General features: G+C 36.8%; 2 protein-coding genes across 3 annotated transcripts in view; one reads left to right on the plus strand and one right to left on the minus strand.

The window, feature by feature from the left end:
• Positions 1 to 21,032, plus strand: part of LOC135789836 (xaa-Pro dipeptidase-like) — a 108,288-nt gene that overhangs the window by 39,312 nt on the left and 47,944 nt on the right. The gene's annotated exons all lie outside the window — the stretch shown is intronic.
• Positions 1 to 21,032, minus strand: part of LOC135803873 (uncharacterized) — a 65,447-nt gene that overhangs the window by 25,462 nt on the left and 18,953 nt on the right. For both annotated transcript variants that reach the window (XM_065317589.1, XM_065317590.1), the window contains exons 2-3: positions 10,872 to 11,397; positions 7,731 to 7,841 (exon numbers count right to left, since the gene is read on the minus strand). In XM_065317589.1, coding sequence (XP_065173661.1) covers positions 7,731 to 7,841; positions 10,872 to 11,397 — 637 coding nt within the window. The remainder of the gene's footprint in view (positions 1 to 7,730; positions 7,842 to 10,871; positions 11,398 to 21,032) is intronic.

A 21,032-nucleotide genomic window follows, 5' to 3' on the forward strand; every position in this document is an offset into this window, starting at 1 on the left:
ACTAATTCAACAAATCTGACAACTTTAGGGATGGCGTCCTTCTATCCCTTGACCAAAAGTTAAGTTTAGACAAATTTGGAGTAACTTTACGCATTTACAATGGAATTGTGTATAATAAACAAGGAATATTTGGTTAAAGTTAATTTAAAAGTTTTGGTATTGCCAAAATTTATTTAAAAATATTTTTTGGCATCCTGAGGACAAAATATTGAATTACTAGCTTTAACCCGCGAATATCTAAAATAATGAAGTTGCTTCCGTACGCGTCTGTAGTCACAGAAGAAGTAACAATGAAGTAGAATGGCGGGAAGTTTAAAATGGCTGAAAGTATAGTCTATGGAAGTATAGTGTACAGTCTCCATAGTGTAGTCAATTGGATTTGATGTTGTATAGTACTTAGGTTTGAGCTTCATTGCTGGAATGCTAGATGGCGTTAAAGTAGTCAAATAGTCAGATGCAGAGGTATTATTGGCTAAACAATTTCTTTATTTTATTTTAAAAATATTTTTTTTATTAAATAAAAAGTAGCCTATAACCATTCGGGGACCACTAAGAATATGTGTACAAATTTTCATGATGATCGGTTAAGTAGTTTTTGGGTCAAAGTGTAACAAACATCAGGACTTTCGCATTTATAATATTAGTAGGGATTTTTGCGCTTAAAATATTTTTATACCTAAAATTTTATTCTTTCACGATTTATGTTTGTTAATTTAATGCAGGACCCAAAAATTTAATTTCCCAACTTTTTCGCTTTCATGGACAATAAAAATAACGTACACGCCACTGATTTTTCCGATTACGTCCTGACCACCCGGCTCACAGCCGGTTATAAATACCTTTTCGTCCTGATTTTTCGCATTCGAACATTCAATCACGCCATCGTTCGTTTTCCGTCGGCGCCCCGACCAAACGCGCATTTATTAACCCGCGGCAATAAATTTCCCCATTTACGATTTTCTTTCCCACCACTGCTACCACCACCACCACCATAGAGTTTTATTTACTTCCTTAAAACTGCTGCAACCAGAGTGGGCAAGAGGAGGACTACAAATTCTCCATGACTTTCCTGCTACTTTATCAGCTTGGCGCATTCTTTCGAAGCAGGCAATAAATTCAAATTGGATCAATGAAACGTCATGCATATATGAGACGTTAAGTCCTCACAGGACGCAGGAGAGTATCATGTTTCAAAAAATCGCCGACGATGGAGATTTTTCCTGGAGAGTGTCAGAAAGAGGGAAGGAGGAGGAGGAGGAGGGGGGAATAGTGAAAGCTTTAGGGATTTGATTTTTTGATTGAATGAAGAGAAAAATCAAGAGTCAGGAGAAAAAATTCGTCAGCAAAAATTTTTAGAAAAAATTGAATTTTGTTTGTTAATTTACTAAAAAGCTCAAGAGAAAAACAACTATCGTGGATAATACACTTTTTTTACGAGTTAAAACCAAGAAACTAGAACAAACAAGAAATAAATCGGAAGCAATCGTAACATCTCCTAAACCATTACCAAAAGGACACAAATTGCAAAAAAACATTTATAACTTTCTCATCAACCACGATGAAACGTCATCACATTAATGTAACACAATGTAACCCCGTGCAAAAAATGTCCTGATGCGTTGAGAAAACAATCCTTGTGAGAGCTGCACTGGAATTCATTGAAAAGCACCAGCGAGCGTCGTCGTAAAAATGTCATAAAATCGGCGTAACACTATCGAATCAAACACGAACAAAACGCCCGGACAAAAGTCAAGCAAGTGTTCCAACAAAGAGCAAAACATAAACTGAACAAAGGATGTAACACCGAAAAAAATCAGGCATAAAAGCGCATAAAAGAAGGAATATACGACGGTGGTAAAAAGTAGAATATGAGTTGATGCAAGTACAAGTGGCGGTACAAGTGCGGAGAGTTGAGGAAAATCCGGAAATCAGAAAGGAATCAGAATGTAACAAGGCTCCAGCTTGATGGTAGTAAAACTCTGCTGGAGATATCCACGAGGAAGAGGAAAGCGTTTAGGATGAGAGAACGAAATGCAATGATTGCTAAAATCGTAAAATTTACTTCGTAGTTTCAAAGTTCACGAGGATTTACTAGTTTCTGGTTTTTATCAAAAAATTAAGGAATTTAGTTAAAATGTAAAAATTTCTTCGGAAATGAATAAAGAAATCAAAAATTCCATGTAAAATAAAAGAAAATTTTACTTTTCACCACTTCTGAGACAATAATTGTCCAAAATTAACTTTTTTTTTTTGTATTTTTGATTTTCAAATGTCCAAAACTACAAAAACGAAAAATTAAAAATTTTACCATCTTAATAATCGATTTTAAACCCATCCCTACTAATATTATAAATGCGAAAGTCCTGATGTTTGTTACACTTTGACGCAAAAACTACTTAACCGATCATCATGAAAATTTGTACACATATTCTTAGTGGTCCCCGAATGGTTATAGGCTACTTTTTATTTAATAAAATAAATTATTTTTTTAAATATAATAAAGAAATTGTTTAGCCAATAATACCTCTGTATCTGGCTATTTGACTACTATAACGCCATCTAGCATTCCAGCAATGAAGCTCAAACCTAAGTACTATAGTACCATCACACTGTATTATCACACTGTATTACCGACAGCTACGTCAACATCAAATCCAATTGACTACACTATGGAGACTGTACACTATACTTCCATAGACTATACTTTCAGCCATTTTAAACTTCCCGCCATTCTACTTCATTGTTACTTCTTCTGTGACTACAGACGCGTACGGAAGCAACTTCATTGATTTCTAATATTTATTTGATAGATTCAACGCGAGCGAAGCCGCGGGATAAAGCTAGTTTTTATATAAAATTGTCTCAAAATCGTATTTCTATAATACTACTTTAAGTATCAAGTGGCTAAAAGTGTGTTTTACTCAGGAGATTGATTAAGTGCGACCGTAGCAAGCGTTCAATCAATCGAGTGAATAATAACCTTTGGCCACATGATGCATAACCTATTTTTCCTACTTCCACTCTAAAAATATCTTAAATCATTGTGAAAATGAAAGCAAAACAACTAAATTTTGACTACATCAACATACCTATCATCCCCTTAATACCCATACCCATATCCACCCCTTCCGACTCATATAAGCACATCTCCACTACAACTATCCGAGGAGATTCTGCGAGGCAGTCAGTGATAATAATCTGCTTTACGTGTTCATGTTTGGGTTGTATGCGTGCCGCTGCATTTTCTTGATGAATATTAATTGCTGGATTTAATAAGTTTAACGGCGCTTAGTCATCCTTCTCCTCATCCTCATCCTCATACGAATACACTCTACTCTGTATAGCAGGCAGCTTGATGAAGATTGATAGCAATTATGAAATTTATCAACAGAAAATTTTCTATTCTAATTGAAACTTTCCACTGAGCAGCTAATATAATACGTCATGGTCGTTCTAGGGAACAAATTATCATATGAGGGTTGATTGATAATCATCTATGTCATGGTGTGATGAGATGAAGTCATTAGTTATGATTAATGCAAATCGTCTCAAAAATGTTTTAAATTTAAAATTTAAAAACTGCAACATGGAAATATCCGCATGCACCTGCGTCAGTCGGCGTAAACATGATGTGTCTGGTGGTGTTGTTGTTCAGGGTTTGATGTTGCTGCTAATGGCGAAAAGCGGGCTAAAACGCGTTGCGGTAATTAAAAGACGCGCCGACCCGCAAATCCTCTGCCGCACTGTCTGGCACGCACATACACACCCCGTGCAGGTTGCAGTTTGCACTGGCACTGGCGTCATTCTGCAGGCCCGTTTCGCATGCATCAACCCGTTGTAGCGGCATTAACGACCCGCCGCCGCGTGCATTTATGCGCTTTTCGGGACATTTCATTCGCATTTACCAAGGGGTATAACGTTGCAGGCGGAAGGCACTGATATTTTTAAATTTAAAATATGCCCAGACATTAAAAACTTTCAAAATGAACGAAAAATGTAAAATTATACATAAAACACACTAATATATAATTTTTACATGGTGAATATTAATTTTTTGGTTAATTATATGATTTTTAACTTCCACCCAGTTTTTCCAAGGTTTTTAGACACAAAATGTGATATTTTATATACGGATGGTCAAGCCGTGAGTAATATCCATTATCTACGGGTATTATTTACGGGACGGAGCTTGCGTCTGCGCATTTGCCTACGGAGCAGCACAAAACCATATGAAATGCCATGCGACGTCAGTCAAACACGTCAAAGCAGGCGCTGCTATTGCTCGTGTCGGAACGGCGCGTTATGGCCCGACGCGTCACATGACCAAGCGCGCAGTATGGTATTTATAACCCTACATTTTGTAGTAGTGTGCGAGCAAATTTCGATGATTTAAAACAAAAAATTGAAATAAAAAACTCAACGTAAAACTTGAGTGGAAGTAGAAAAAATAGCGTAAGCATCATGTGGCTAAACGTTGTTAAACACTCCATTAATCAATCTCGTGAGTAAAGTCCCCCCTTAAACCACTTGATACTTAATATACTATTATAACACTACTAATAATTTAATACGAGAGTAATAAAGATATTATTTATTTCTATTTTCATTATTTTTGTTTTTATTTGTTACAGGGCGTTGCCAGTAATAAATAAAACTGACAAGACGTAAATAAGCATCCGCCCTAATAACGCACCAGCATCACAACAATTTCGGGTAGTTTCTGAGGCGCCAGCTACTGATATATCGCTCGCTTCAAATTCCCACACACATATACAAGAAGAAAATCACCCCCTGTGGCGAATGGAGGCGGCGAAATGCATGATGAATGCGCGATACACGCAGTCCTGATATTTATTTATCATCGATTACGCTTCATTTCACGCACAAACTGTGGGAAACCCATAACAACAAGAAAAACTGGGTGAAAAACAAAGTATCATCGACTAAAAGCCAAAGAATAACAAATCTTCCAAAAATTCCCCAAACATCATTTTCCTAAGAAAAAAAATTACTCATAATACCGACGAAAAGAAAAGAAGAGATTGGAATAATTTTGTAGGGACTAAATATAAAGCTTTAAAATGCCCTCGATAAATATCCTTTTGAATGATTTCGTGCTGTGTTTTTTGTCATGTTTAGTAATGTTTTGTCAGTTTCTAGCCGTTATACTCATATTTCACAAAGTAAGGGAAAAACGCACGAAGAATTCGGTGCGGATCGAAAAGGTCCTGCCGACGTCCTGCCGCTGATATTGTGTGCGCGCGTCGAGGTGATGAATGCGCATTACCAAGACGAGGTGGCGTCGGATGGCACGCCGATAGATATAAACGAGCAGCGACGATATCGCCAAACAAGAAATGATTTACGATCGGTGGCGGGATAACGGCGCCGACGCCGCCGACGACGCGCGGCGACGACGAAGCAATCGAGCGCAAACGGCTGCACGTGCCGCGAATGCACATGCAACGACATCCTTGGGAGATGTACAAATAGATGAAAGAAAAGCAGGAAAAGCAAATGTTTTCGTTCTTTGCTTCTGCTTGCGAGGAACTAATTTATTATTTATAGTGTGAAGTGTCTATCGTAATAAGAATATGATTGATCGATTTTTGGTAAAGTTTAATGTTGTAATTTACTAAAAGCCAGAATAATAATTTTTTCTATTTTCATGTTTTAAGCAAGTTTTTCCACGGTTTTTAAACACAAAAACAACCAAAAAGTGAGAAAAATACTTTAGTCACGGGTATTATTTACGGGGTGGGGCTTGCGCATGCGCAAATCATAATTTTAAAAAATATACGCATATAATCCTACAAAACAACATAAAATCTCTAAAAAAGCAAATATCCTAAAGAACTGAATAAATTCCGATGTGTTTTTTGTGTTTATCGTTATTCCTAGTCCTTTGTTTCAAAAACATTCCTATGACTGTGTGCAGTTGGAAGTAAATCCAAAAGTTATACATTTTTATTACAAATAGGAAAACTTGCGCGCTGATAAAATGACAAAACTAGCACTGTGAAAATGGCGATGGCACAAAATTTGGCCGCTCGCCAATCTATCGCCAAGCGAGCGCGTTTCCTCCTTGTTTTGATTTCCTGCTAACAAAAACGCTCATTCTCACAGAAAAAACACTCTAGCGGATTTCCGAATGGATTGTATTCAATGCAACAATAAAATTCAATTTTTTGCACAAAGCTATTGCTTAAACACCAATGATGAAGACAAAATTGCTTTAAAACGAGACAATTATCCACACTGTAATATCAACCGGTAATAAAACTGAATAAATTAGGGATTATGCATGCAATTAACTAATTGCCAATTAAAAAATACAAGAGGGTTACAAATGCCATAAAAATTTACATGAAAAATCAATAGAGGAATAAAATTTAAAGGAAAATGAAGAAAACAGAGCAAAATAAAAGAATAAAAAAGTTTCAACCGTTTGAAAAGTTTGCGTATCGATTAGACAACTTTAAACTGAATAGAAAGCAGAAGAAAAATCAGACAAAGAAAACTTAATCAATTGAAAAAACGATTGTTTACCAAGTTTGTCCTGCAAACTCAACAAACTTCTACAAACAGTCAAAGACTTTTTTCTGTTGCATTCAAACTCTTTTAAGAGTTTTCCATTTCTATGGAAATACTCATCCTATAAAATAAAGTCTTTTCTTGCATTGATCGAAATTTAATTGAATATTTTTATACGTTTCCTTTTAATTTCATTTTTTTTATCGCAAGCAATTTTGATTATTAAAAAAATGCAAATAATTTTTTTTCTTTTTTGATACATATAGAATCTATGGAGGAAAATTTTGCATTCGAGCAACTTGTTCCTTTGTGACTCGGAAAATGCACGTTCTTTGTGATTTTGCGTCTTCGCGAGAGCGGCGCAAGTTTTCCGCCCTTTCGCGGCTCGTTTCTCTTCATTAATTGCAAGGCTGCAAAGTTGAAAGGACAAAAACGGCCAAAAAGGAGACGAATTCCTGGCGTGGGGGCGGTATTTTCGCCGCAGAAATATAACTTTCCAATTAAGAAGCCGCCAGCGCCACAAGACTCCCCAGTTAAACCACGCGGAACGCAAGAACAAAAAGAAAAACCTTCCAGAAAAGAAACAAAAAACTCTTTGATTATTTTCACCGATTATTAATGAACTTTTAAATTGGCAAGGAGAAGGAGCAGACATAAAGTCTAACACTTCTATAATCACCATTTTAATAATATACAGGGTGTCAAATGAAAAAAAAAAAAAAAATAAAACTTTAAATTTTCGCTTAAAGAAAATAATTTCATGCTTTTCACTTGAAGAATGATTGAAATGTTCAAATATATATGTAAAACCCTCTGAACGATTGTAAATCGAAGATACAAATGAATCGCAATTTAGTATTTATATTTGCATTAGGAATCCAATTGAATGGAATCTTAAAGAAAATGAAAAGATTTGCGAAAATCAAGCAGCTAGCAACGAGGGTGAACGAAAGAAACAAAACAAGAGATTCCTCCTACTGGATAGGAAGACATATTAGACGAAAGAGGGATGAATTTCCCCAGAGACAAAAAACTCGAAAGACGTTCCTCTGCGAATTCAAGCATTTAAACGTTTTTCTTTCATTTCATCCCCTTTTGCTTAAAACCAAACGTTAAAAACTGACTAAACATGTTTAAAACCAAGGATGAATTTGTTTCAAACATTAATTCACATTAAAAAAATAATAATCGCTTACCTTTGACAGTTGCTTCTGTAGTTTCGCAATCTCTTGCTTATCACGTCGTTCGGTCTTCTGCATCTGCAGAATCGAAGCCTCCAGCTCACAAATTTTACTCTCCAAAACCTCCTGCAACAAAAAAACATTGATTTTTTCTCTTCTGTGAGTGTGTTTAAAATAAAATCACTACAGTTAACAATAGCACCTAACGAAGTTGCGTCGCAATGGGTGATAATGACTAGAGCGTGCAACAACCGGAAAAAAGTCTGAAAATCGTCGGAAAATGAGGACAACGAGCTTGAGAAGGTTCACGAAATCTGTGCGTCACGTTGATAACGACCTCGTCAGCCCGTCACTTTCACACACGAAAAGAAAACCCAAGGAAACTTGAGAAAATGTGAGAATAATCGCCGTTGGAAACTACTTTATTTTTACTCATTTCACACGGTCATTTTCCCGATTCTAGTTTTAATCCTCTAGGCCAGGTGCTGCTACTATCAACACAGCCCTAATATCTTCTACCCCTGTCTACTGTCGACTGCTATCTGTAATAGAATGTAACAGTCCTCGGAGAGCAAGAAAAGAGGGTGAAACTGAGGCTAAGGACTAATCCAGTAGGCAAGAGAAGAAATGCGCAGAGGGAGACGAAATTTTAAGGTAGGAAAATTCAAGAGGACAGCAGGAGTGAATGAAACTAGTGAAAGTACATTTAACGCTTCGACAACTTCGTTTTCCTGCTAGCGCAGTGCATCTAAGCATTTCCCGTAAGTTTCCGTAGGTTTTCCTGCGATTTGCAGGCTTTCCCAACGTTTTCTCAACCTGTCTTCATGGTTTATCGTCAAAAGACTTAAAATAAGCTTAAAGAAGTTTTATAAGTTTAAATAGATTTAAAGAAAATCCATTGTTGTGTGTTATCAGCACAAAACACAAACATAACCTTTAAAAACTTCAAAAAAAAAAAATGTTTGATTTTAATTTTGTTTTGTTTATTTTCCAAAAATATACCCGTAGATCAATTAAATTAGCATTTATTTAATTAATTATTTAATGCCTGTAAGCTGGTCCGCCGGTGGGGGGCGGTTGGGCAGTGGACGAATGCATACAAGTTGCGCATTAATGCAATTTATTCGAGCGCAGTAAAAGCGCGCGACCCTCGTGCAATAGGGCTTCCATGCGCCCGAACGCAGCTGGGGGAAACAACAGGGAGCACAACACGCGGCCGCAACAGGAATACGCAAAGGGGAGGCACGTATTTCTAAACAACTAAACAGCGGCTGCCATGGCGGCTTGGACACGACGCGGTTACGCACTTTTCGGCTTTGAATTTGAAAGAATTTAACAGAATAACAAACAATAATAGAACAATGACATTGGAGGGTTGACATTGATTAAAAGAGGTTTAACAATATATATTTTTTCTTTAAATAAAAATGAAAAAAAATAAGTAAAATAAGTATCTCCATCAAATTTTTCATAAATAAAACAAAATCACATTTTTTCTTCAGACCTCGACACTAAAACCAAAATTTTTTTGACTTAAAATAATTAAAACCAAAATGTCAAATACAAAATCCTAGTTTTCATTAGTTTCCCAATGACTAGGTGGATTTCCCGAATATTCGTGTGCCTTTCGCCGTGATTAGAATGCGAGGGCACGGCCGAGCAATAAACTACCGATATCTACTGCATGAATGAGCCGTCCGCCGCCGCCTCTACCACCATTGCATTGCCAAAACCTGCGGTGGCGGCGGCGGCGACCGTGGTGGTCCTCCCTTTTTTGCCTACGTCAATATCACACCGAGCTCCTAACTACCGCAGTACCCTCATACATCGCGCCCCACACGTCCCCATATTTTCCGGAAATGTCCCCCAGAATTCATCCCCTAATTCACCCCCAATGCAAGCCAACAAGTCCTGCTAATACTCGCTTACATCCAAACAAACAAATATATGAAAATTCAATTCTAAACCAACCAAGTACAAATAAACATAAAACCCTAAAAATAATTAATTAACCAATCCTTCAAATGATTAGATTTCTTTGTGAAAAATATTCCTGCATGTGATGACCACTGTTCGCTGAAGATCTGAATGTCCTGCATGTGTCCTAGACAGGATTCAACCCCTGATATAATATAAAATACACAAAAACTCGATGGACGCATGTTATTCTTGTCTGTTTTTATAGGCTGGCACGTCATATCGCATTGCACACGAGTTGGACATCAGTTGCACGCGTCCAAGGGGCGGCAGGGGAAAAAAACTCGAAGGGCGAGAAACAAGCGGGCAAACCGGACTTATGCCCCATTACGTACAGATAAAAGCGAATCATGAGGATAATGCCGTCGCATAACCTCAGGGAAAAAAGTTAAAGACACTTGAAAATTATATACAGGGTGTTTCATATCCCCACCTAACCAAATATCATAAAATTTAACTCGGAAAACATAATTTTCATCAAAAAAAAATCAAAAGAAATAAAAATGAATTTTTTTCTATGAACACATTGTATATTTAAACAGATTTACTCCAATCCAATGCCTTTTTGGTTTTTCCACAGACACAGGCCGCACGCACTCAACGCTAATACTCTCAATACTCTCAAAAGACATTTCCACAACTACCCTTCGCCGCTCGACGCCACCCTTAGCGCCCAAATCGCTTTTTTGCGCGCCCAACCAAAGTGAAACCAAACCGCACTCACCAGAATGAAATAAACTAGCTCTGGTCTAACACAGGAAGCTCAGAAGTGCGCGCGGCTACACCTACTCCGACCCGCATCCACTATATTCATCCCCCGTTTACCCCCATGCCGTGTCGTGTGTATCACCAGCCTCCCCTGTGGCTTGTAGTCATAGTCATGAGCGGGAGGCGGCTATACCCTCCCCACAGAGACAATAATACAGTCTGCAGTTGTGTGGAGGGAGAGGAGGTAAAATGATAAAAAACGAATTTGTCATGTTTGTCATGGCGAGCACGTCGCGCCGACCACCGAGACTTTCTCTCTAAAGAGATAAGGGAAGGTCAGGGGCGGTGCAGGAAGCTGAAAGTCATTCGAGGGATGATTTATGTTGCTACCAAGCGTATTTAATAAGATGTAAGTAAATAACGCGTAAATTTCAAAAATAAATTCTTCAAAAATATTTTTAAATTACTTACAGTTGCCAATTGATTTTCCTCGCCATCAGTCTCGAAATCAGTCTGCATCCCCCGAGTGATGGTAATTCTAGGACTTGGTACAGGCGGCGCCACCTGCCGGCAGTTTCCACAAGCATGTTTCCCCTCCACCTTTTCATTCTGCTGCGCCAACGTGAGTGGATACGCGTCGCCCTCTGGACTCAGCTTGATGAACTCAATGCGACCACCCTCGACGCAGATATTCGGCGCTAGAGGGTAGGTAGGGCTTGTCGCCGTCCCCGACTCGAGACTCGCGCGTTTCGGATACGGGGGCGGGCTGGCGTTCGACTCTGGCGACGGCGAGCGCTTGCTCTCGCGCTTCTGATGCATCTCCTTGTTTTCACGATTGTTGATGGCGTTCGTGTGATGCTGGTGGTCGTACGCCGCCAGCAGCTGTGCCTTTTCGTCACAGACGGGGTGCACTTGATGGCGGATGCTTGCATTGTTACCCAGACGGGGTTTTTCTTCCACGATGAGATTCGTGTGATTTGTATCGTTTTGTACAGCCCTGAAATAAAAAAAATTAGTTTAAAAAAAATTATTTTGAATTAAAAAAAGAAGAAATCTTTTTTACCGATCGGTATTTTGCTTTGATTTTCTTAATATTTCATACAGAGTATATGATTAACTCGACCCGAAGATATATTTACGCATTCGTACTGCACGATTGCGTGTATTACGGCACATTTGAACTGAACGTGTTCGCAATGTTTTCAAGTTTAAGTTCAAAATAAAAACAAAAACATAAAATCAACCTCAGAACCTGCAGGGCACTTCAACTTTAGGGTTTATTATAGTCATTAAGTTTTCTGCACGTTCTCGCTGTAGCTGTAGCATAATTTTTAATTTCAACGCATGCTACGCGCGTGTTTTTGTTTATTTGCGCTGTCTTAAACACTGTAGGCAATTTTCCGCAAGTGCGCGACAAACTGGAGAGATTCCAAGTGATTACAAGCGTAATCAAGTTCAGCTCGAGGCTGCTAATTGGCTTTAATTAAATTAAACGTGTCGTCGTGCGTGCCCTTAAAACCTGGCCGCTCTCTTTCGCCCGCATCACGTTGTTTCTTTCTACGCGTAGGTACATTAAACACGCTTATTGCGTTTCGGCGCGATGTCAACTTGCGAACAAATTGGATTTCCTGCTGAGCAAAACGTCGCCAGCACAAAAAACGATGTAGAAGTAATTTAATCACAAGGCAAACAAAATTAAAAACACAAAAAACGTTTTTATGTAACTAGACGTTTAACAAATATATAATGAAGGAACGTTTAATCAATCGAGTGAATAATAATGTTTAGCCACGTGATGATTATGCTATTTTTTCTACTTCCACTCTAGTTCCACGTCTTGTGCTGCACCGTAGGCAAATGCGCAAGCGCAAATTCCACCCCGTAACTAAAACCCGTGACTAAAGTACTTTTGGCCGTAAATATTTAAAATACCACTTTTTGTGTCTCAAAACCGTGGAAAACAGACGATTTAATGGTAGTAGTAGAAAAAATTATATTTTACACATCATAAAATTTTGTCGCAGCCGTTAACATTTAAATTTTCTTCCATCCAGGTCAAATCGATACTTTTTGCGCGTTCTGACACATTGTACCAAAATCATTCCTTGTAAAGTGTGTGCACAATGCGCAAAAGTCCCCCGGAAAACTTGGCGGAAAAAGTCTTAAATAAAGCAGAAACTGCAAGGCGTAAAAGGTTGGCCAAAGGTTGACAAAAGTCCACGTGGACTTAAAACCTTTGCAAATACCTACTAATACGAAATTATACGCAAGAATTTTTCCAAGCAAGAATTCAAAGTAAAATGTCAACAAAAAAAGAAAAAAAAACAACGTACAAAAGAATTAAAACACGCGATTGCATTTTGATTACAGCAAAACACAGGCCAAAGAAATACCAAGGTCAACAAAACCTTTAAAATGTGTTTTAAGTACACGTACATGTATACCTAGCATACGAACGTATTTAATGTTAATAATAATAATCATAAAAAATACCGTATCGGCTAAGAAGGAAGAAGACCAATTAATAAATGTAATCCCTCGAGATTGTGCTAAGACTTGATATAAATTACAATTTGCATATTTATAGAGCATTTTAGTACTCAACTCCTCAACCACACTCACAGCGTCGACGCTAAGTACATTGTTGCATTCACATTTGATTTTTATTTTTATATTTATTTTTCACTTTTTCATCCGATACATTAAATATGTATCAGTATTTCAGCATGGAAATAAAAAATAAAAAAGTTAAGTGCGGTAAATATATAAATGTAAATGTACACCGAGTGTTAACTATATCGGTCGCATGAGTTGCAAGAAGTGCAATGCGCATAAAGTGCATAAAATGTATTCGAATGTATTCCGTCTGCCTGGCAGCCGCATTCACGCTTTCGTTCGCGCATCATTATCGTAATTTTAATCTGATTTAATAATATAATAACGCAATAATGCAATAATGTAATGAGGTAAGTGTCGTCTCGGTTGGCAGCGTCTAGAAATCTGAATTATTTTATTATCATCTTTTATTCATGGATTAAATGCATTTTACCACACTTGCTACGAAATAATTATTCGGGAAACAAAATTAGCCTTCAGTTAGATTAAAAATTCAGGTTTTGTCACGAGTTTAATGAATCAAGTGTTTAATAACGTTTAGCCACGTTTTGCTAATGCTATTATTTCTACTTTTACTTCTACTTGTGCTACACTGTAGGCGCAAACTACACCCGTGACTAAAACCCGTGTGTTAAGTACTTTAGTCACGGCCTTGGCTATCCATGCATAAAGTACCACTTTTTGTGTCTCAAAACTATGGAAAATTGGGTAGAAGTAGAAAAACACAATTTTATATTAATTTAATTATTTTTTGATTATTTTATTGTAAGATATGTAGGTATATCGGAATATTCTGGGCCTGTCAAAATTGACAACAGGTGGGTGTCGACTCAATTATGCGCATTAACAACTCGCGCCATAAAAACCGTCTCTCCATAAACAGAAACTGCGCCGTGCACACCATCGACAATAACAAACAACAAACCGCCTGATTCACCGAATCAAAACCGCTCTAAATCAAAAAGAAACAATGCCAGTGATCACATAATACTCGAATCGAGTACAACCTAGTACTAGTAGTAGTGAGTAAATATATCAATCGCAGATATATTAAATGTGACTGCTGATCACAACAGTCTGCAAAGGTGTGCCATCGAGAGACGAAAACGAAGAATTGTATGCGTTTTTGTTTTATAATGAAACGATCTATTATAGGTCATTAGGAATGATTTTATAGGCTTGGTTTGTTACAGTGTGCCACAAATTAATGTAGGTAAGGAATATACTCAATAGAATATTCTATGGTGTGAATGTGTGTGCATGCGTTTATGAGCGATGAGTCATTCCATCGCGAAAGTGAACTTTCCATTTTCCCAGAGTTCAAACGAGACCTAATTCCGAACAACTCCCAATGGACGCGTCTTTATTTTCATTTCGCAGATTAATGTTTACTGTTATTACCTACGGCTTTTATTCTACATAGAAATCTAAAGTTGGAAAATTAATGAAGTGTCGTAAAATCAAATGAAGCCATACTATGCCCTAAATTAATGAAAACTCACCGAAACACAAGAAAAATAATGAAAACGCATGGAAACCCCACAAAAGTAAAATAAAACACTGACAAGCATCGAACGCCCTCTGTTAAGCCCCTCAAGAGTGCATGAGTGCAGGAAGCTTAAAAATCGAGGGCGTTTCATTTGTTCTCCTGTGGAAGAATGGACTATTCTTTGGTGACCCTTCGTTTTCATCAGGCTGATGTGTGATGTGTGATGTCACGTGTAGAGTGTTGTGTAATGTATGACTAACCAGTATATGGCAAATAGAAAAAAGCATGGACTTGTCACATGGACATCAAAGATTTTCTGCGGCAAAAAGGAAAATTCCAAATTGGAAAGACCCCAGCTGAGTCATCATTCATCAAATGTTTCATCCCCTTGATATAACTAGGGATGTTAAACCAGGCAAAGAGGAAGCCATCGATGTGTGTGAATTGATAACAACTGATCACAATCGACAGTAACTAATTGTAAAGTTAAATTGTACAATACCTAAACAAATTTCTGGCTTTAGGCTGTGGTTAAAGTACTTTAATCACGGGTTTTAGTCACGGTATGCTAAATGTCTCAAAAATTCACAATATTTCGATGTAAATTAAAATATAAACAAAATAAACTAAAATAACAATTTTGTCCAATAGTAAAACACAAAATGCAAAAACCCAAAGCCTTGAAGTTTCAACTCAAGACGCGATTGCGCGCCGAGGGAGTTGCAAGCCGACCACGATAGATAATTGCGCGTTTCTTCTTCCTTTCAAGTGCCACTCGACGACGAACACGCCCGGAATGCACGAGCAGCAGGGCAATAATAGAGAACGGCGCTGGATAATGCACGATAATGGCACGTCGCGAGTTGAACATCCCCGAGCTTAGAAACCGACAATTTAAACATCCAACTCAGGCCGTAAAAAAAACACATAAAACACAAATCTAGAACAATGTACCTACATATTCACTACGCTTTCATTTTTCGCGTGTAATAATTAATACCCAGCCAAAGATTTAAATATTTTCATTTTAAACCAGAGTAGGTGGGATTGCTGATTGCTGATGGCCATGACCGTGACATGCGAATTGTATGTGCAGGAGGCACGCGAAGACAATTAGTGCTTTTGTTTCGAGGGCTTCTTCTTCTTTCTCTCATCCAGAGCTAGTTCACAATTCTCCCGCCGCCAGCAAGTAAAATCATGCATTTAGTTTCTTTTCATTTCTTTTCATTTGTTTGCGGTTTTGAATTTGCTTGCAATTTTTAACATCCCTACTAATATTATAAATGCGAAAGTCCTGATGTTTGTTACACTTTGACGCAAAAACTACTTAACCGATCATCATGAAAATTTGTACACATATTCTTAGTGGTCCCCGAATGGTTATAGGCTACTTTTTATTTAATAAAAAATAATATTTTAAAAATAAAATAAAGAAATTGTTTAGTCAATAATACCTCTGCATCTGGCTATTTGACTACTTTAACGCCATCTAGCATTCAAGCAATGAAGCTCAAACCTAAGTACTATAGTACCATCACACTGTATTATCACACTGTATTACCGACAGCTACGTCAACATCAAATCCAATTGACTACACTATGGAGACTGTACACTATACTTCCATAGACTATACTTTCAGCCATTTTAAACTTCCCGCCATTCTACTTCATTGTTTCTTCTTCTGTGACTACAGACGCGTACGGAAACAACTTCATTATTTTAGATATTCGCGAGCGAAGCCGCGGGTTAAAGCTAGTTTACCATAACACTATTAATTGAACACGACACCATCAACTTCTAACATTCGCATTATTTACATTTAGATATGCGAATGAATAATAGCCAATGATATGCTTCATTTGGTAATTGGCTAACAATCGAATTTGAATTTCATGCCATTGAAAGCCGGGCGCAATGAAACAGCAGTTTAAATTACGCGTGTGTAAAATGCTCGCCAAATCTAATAAACTATTGCCCTTTAGGCGTTGCAGACTGCCGTCCAAACAACCAACAATTTCAGAGCGAGCGCGCGCGGCTGCAGGCCAAACGCGAAACATCAAGCTTCGAGTGACAAGAAAATGGCCAATCACTAATCAGCCACGCGGAGAATTAACGTGCATGTGCCAGCATAGAGAGATTAAAAAGGGGGAAGATTTTTGTATTCGCGTTTTCTTTTGCTCATTCGTTTCCTGTCTGTCATAATTGAGCTTGTCTTGACTAAGGGCTAATATTTAATAATCCAATTGTAGCTCTAATTGGATGAGCACAATAAATGCTATTAGCTCTAGGGCAAAGACGGGAAAGCTAATAGAAAATGAATAAATGCTGATGGGAATGGCATTCAGAAATAGAAACGCAGAAAACATTTTCTTTCTTAATATTAATAAGCACGTAGAATATATATATATATATATAAAAAGTAGTATAATCGTTTTAGGCGTGACTAAAATCCGTGACTAAAGTATTTTAATAACCTAAACTTTAAAAACTCTATATATTATCAAATTTTATTATTTTCTACTCAAATCTTCTATTATTGATTTCAACTCAAATTTCACCCCTTCATTTCCCCCCAATGAAACCAAAAGGGTTAATCATCACGATAATGAAAGTGAAATATAAATGAGAATAAAGTAAAACGTGCACCATGTGCTTATCGCTACATATTATGCATGTATGCATACGTTACGCTGGGGGTGGTTACAAGGTTACAGTGGGGGCTTCCAGCGATGAATGAATAAGTGATTATGTGTAAACCGTAATGACTCACACTATTTGCACGCCAACGCAGCGCTGAACACGCACAAGGGTTGTAAAACGAGAGTGACAATCCAAAACCCCAACACCCTCAAAACATCCCTAAGCTTCAACATGTCGAACACAGAAGATGAAACAGAATAAATTTCATATATTGATTGGTTTTTAATTTATTTTTTGTTTTATGATAGTGAAAATTTTAAAATCTGTGAAATCTATTAATAAATTTTTATTGTTTTACGTGGTTAGACATTAATGGTTCTTCGCTCGAGGGCCCGAGTTGGAAATTACATGCTCCAAAGAATATAGCGTATTTGAAACGCTTTTAAAACGCTTTCAAAATCATTAAAACACTAAGAAAACGCCTTAAACTACTTAGCACAACGCCGGCGCATCCATTAAAATCTATTTTCTTCCGTACTCGTATCTTCCTCCAGTTGTGCAGTTGGCCGACTTTATTCTACGTTTTTATTTTTATATTTTTATGATAACTTTATCGTGGAATATCTAAACGTCCTGCTGGCGCGCATAAAATAAAAATCCGAGCTTCGAATTTTTATGTTATAAAACTTATAAAACACCCACGCGCGACATACACATCACATGTGTTACTCAAGTGAGTTACTTAAACCTAAGTCGGTAGTCTCTCAGAGCAACTTCCTAAAATGTAATATGTGAGGATAACACAAGTGTCACAGTAAAATTTTTATAAAATAAAATTAATTTTTAAAAGGGCATGGTCCACCCGTGACTAAAGCCCGTGACTAAAGTATTTAAGTTATTTTTGGGTATTAAAACTTTATCCCGCGGCTTCGCTCGCGTTGACTCCATCAAATAAATATTAGAAATCAATGAAGTTGCTTCCGTACGCGTCTGTGGTCACAAAAGAAGTAACAATAAAGTAGAATGGCGGGAAGTTTAAAATGGCTGAAAGTATAGTCTATGGAAGTATAGTGTACAGTCTCCATAGTGTAGTCAATTGGATTTGATGTTGACGTAGCTGTCGGTAATACAGTGTGATAATACAGTGTGATGGTACTATAGTACTTAGGTTTGAGCTTCATTGCTGGAATGCTAGATGGCGTTAAAGTAGTCAAATAGCCAGATGCAGAGGTATTATTGGCAAAACTATTTCTTTATTTTATTTTAAAATTTTTTTTTTTATTAAATAAAAAGTAGTCTATAAACATTCGGGGACCACTAAGAATATGTGTACAAATTTTCATGATGATCGGTTAAGTAGTTTTTGCGTCAAAGTGTAACAAACATCACGACATTCGCATTTATAATATTAGTAGGGATTTTATCGCGAATATTTATTTTCGGTGATAATTTTTACTTTTTCTCAATTTCAAACAAAATATTTATATTTTTCAAACACTTTGTATATGAAAACCCGATCGAAATTTGAAAAGTCATTAAATCTAAAGTGTAAATTTAAAGCGTTCGGGACTATTAACCACCGCACCGCTGCGTGCTATGTAACTAGCTTTTATTAATTTATTAATGACGCATGCAGAGTAATAAATTTCCGGCTGTCGAATCAAAAATTCTAATTCGTAATTTAATGTAATTTTTCATTCCATCCTAAATTGTATAGAAGCACTACTCGTACAGTACTATTATGTGCATTTGGTGAGCTCCAAGCACCGAGCGCTCTTTGTGAAAGTGTTAAAGTGTTAATCTGCCTTTTTTCTTTCCGAAAGGAAGGAAATAAATCACGAAAGAGGCGAGACGCGAAGCAACCCAACAAGAACACGGCTTCCAACTGATGCAATGTGTTGTAAATGTAATACACCTGCTGATCTTCAACACTAAAGCCGCAAGGGTGTTGAAAACGCGAAACTACAAAATACCAATGCTAAAAAGCAGAAAATAAGTAAAACTAAAAGCATAACGAGAAGATTTAGGGTAAACGGCGAGTAGTACCTAAGTAACGTGCTAAAAATAAAGAATATTGTGGAGATGCACGCGATGCAACCACACATACATACTCACACGCATACATATACTAATTCAGTGCGCGAGGATCCGTTGAATGAATTATTGTGTGATGCGCGCAGAGTGCACGAATGCAACTTACATTATCAACATAATTCATTCAACGTTTAACGATGCGCAGCGCGTAAATAACGAGTGAATAAACTTTAAAAAGCAACCAGTATACTAGTAATATAAAAGAAGTATAAGGAGCTTTATTAATATCTGCATTTGTTGTAAAAATCATAATTTTTAATATTTTTATAGTTATTATGCTATTTTAGACATACACGAATCCAAAAAATTATTGATGATCAAAATCTGTCCAGCCGTTCTTGAGTTATTCATGGTGTAACTAACAGGAATGTGATTTAGTTTGTTTGTATCACTTTCAAGCAAAAACCTATGAAGTTTTTTTGATTATTTTTTATGGAAAAGATAGTTTTGGTTTTGGAGAAGACTATAGACTACTTTTTACCCCAAAAATCGAATTTATAGGGTGTAAAATAAGAGATGAAAACAAATATTTTGCATCAAACATTGTTCTAGTTATATAATTCACCTACTAGCTCCAAAAAGACAAAAAATTACCTACTTTTAAATTTATTTCTCATTCATTCCTTCAAAACGCAATAAAAACATTAATTAAAAACTATTCTAATAAAGTAGTTGATTAATTATTTAAATCTGTATGCACACGCAGTGTTTAATTTAAATATGTGCCTGTCAAAACTATCTTTAAGCTAATCAAAAGAAAAAAATGTTAAGCAAACACGCAATGCCTTGATATAAATATTGTTTATTAATCACACATCCAACTCCATGCTAGTGCTAGTACCTGCCTACGATTACGATTACGTTACGATTGCCAAGCGCAGCGCTTGTAATAATAATTTATAACAACTGCGACGAATCGATTCCAAACGAACGCAATCAGCGGCCAAAACCAACCGAATGAAATATTATCTCAGCTGGAATGATTATTTCCAAACATTACTTCTCCTCCTTCCTCTCTCCTCTCCCCTCACTATTGCACAATAGTTTTACTCTTAAACTTAATTATTAATTACCATCATAAATATTTCATTGTACAAATGATGTCTATAGTTTAAATTTTTAATTTTTAATTTGTAATTTGAAACAAGATCTCCTCGTGAATCGTGAATCACTAGATTCGTGCATCTAATTACAAATTAAAGTATCACCCGATACCCTAAACAAGTTTCAGTGGAGTTCAATCTAGTTACACTATGAAAGGGTGCTAGTAACATAAGACGGAAGGAAACGCGAAAAAAGACTCAAAGTAAAAAATGATTATGCGCTTGGAGAGTAGTGAGTGCATTGTGAACGCGCGTAGCAATTGGATATCCAATTACACAAATCAATTTCTCTTCGGTCGCATGAAGCCCACATGGAATATGGATGTGTCATTCCGACACTCTGTGCTCATTCTCAAACATTCACATTTCACATTTTGTGCACGCAAGCTTGCATGAGATTTTGAAAATTCATTTAAAGAGTGAAAAGTTAAAAATCAAAATGAATAGAAATGAACTGAAATAGTTTAACCAAAGTATCAAATTATTACCTTTCACATATAGATAAGAGAAATGAGTAATTTGAGAGTAAATATGCAGACTTGCAATGAACTCATTCCCATTAAAAGTTAAAAATGAAAAGAAAATTTTAAACATGTTTAAGATCATTTTATTTGACGTATTTCTAACATCTAGTTATTGTAAATAAGATTTTAAAGAGAATGTGTGTTAGTACCGCTTTCACGCAAAAA

Source organism: Atheta coriaria, unplaced genomic scaffold (assembly GCF_025399875.1).
Source record: "Atheta coriaria isolate IRGN ID8LTWV9N9 unplaced genomic scaffold, Caltech_Dcor_3.1 hic_scaffold_3_pilon, whole genome shotgun sequence".
Lineage (NCBI taxonomy): Eukaryota > Metazoa > Arthropoda > Insecta > Coleoptera > Staphylinidae > Dalotia > Dalotia coriaria.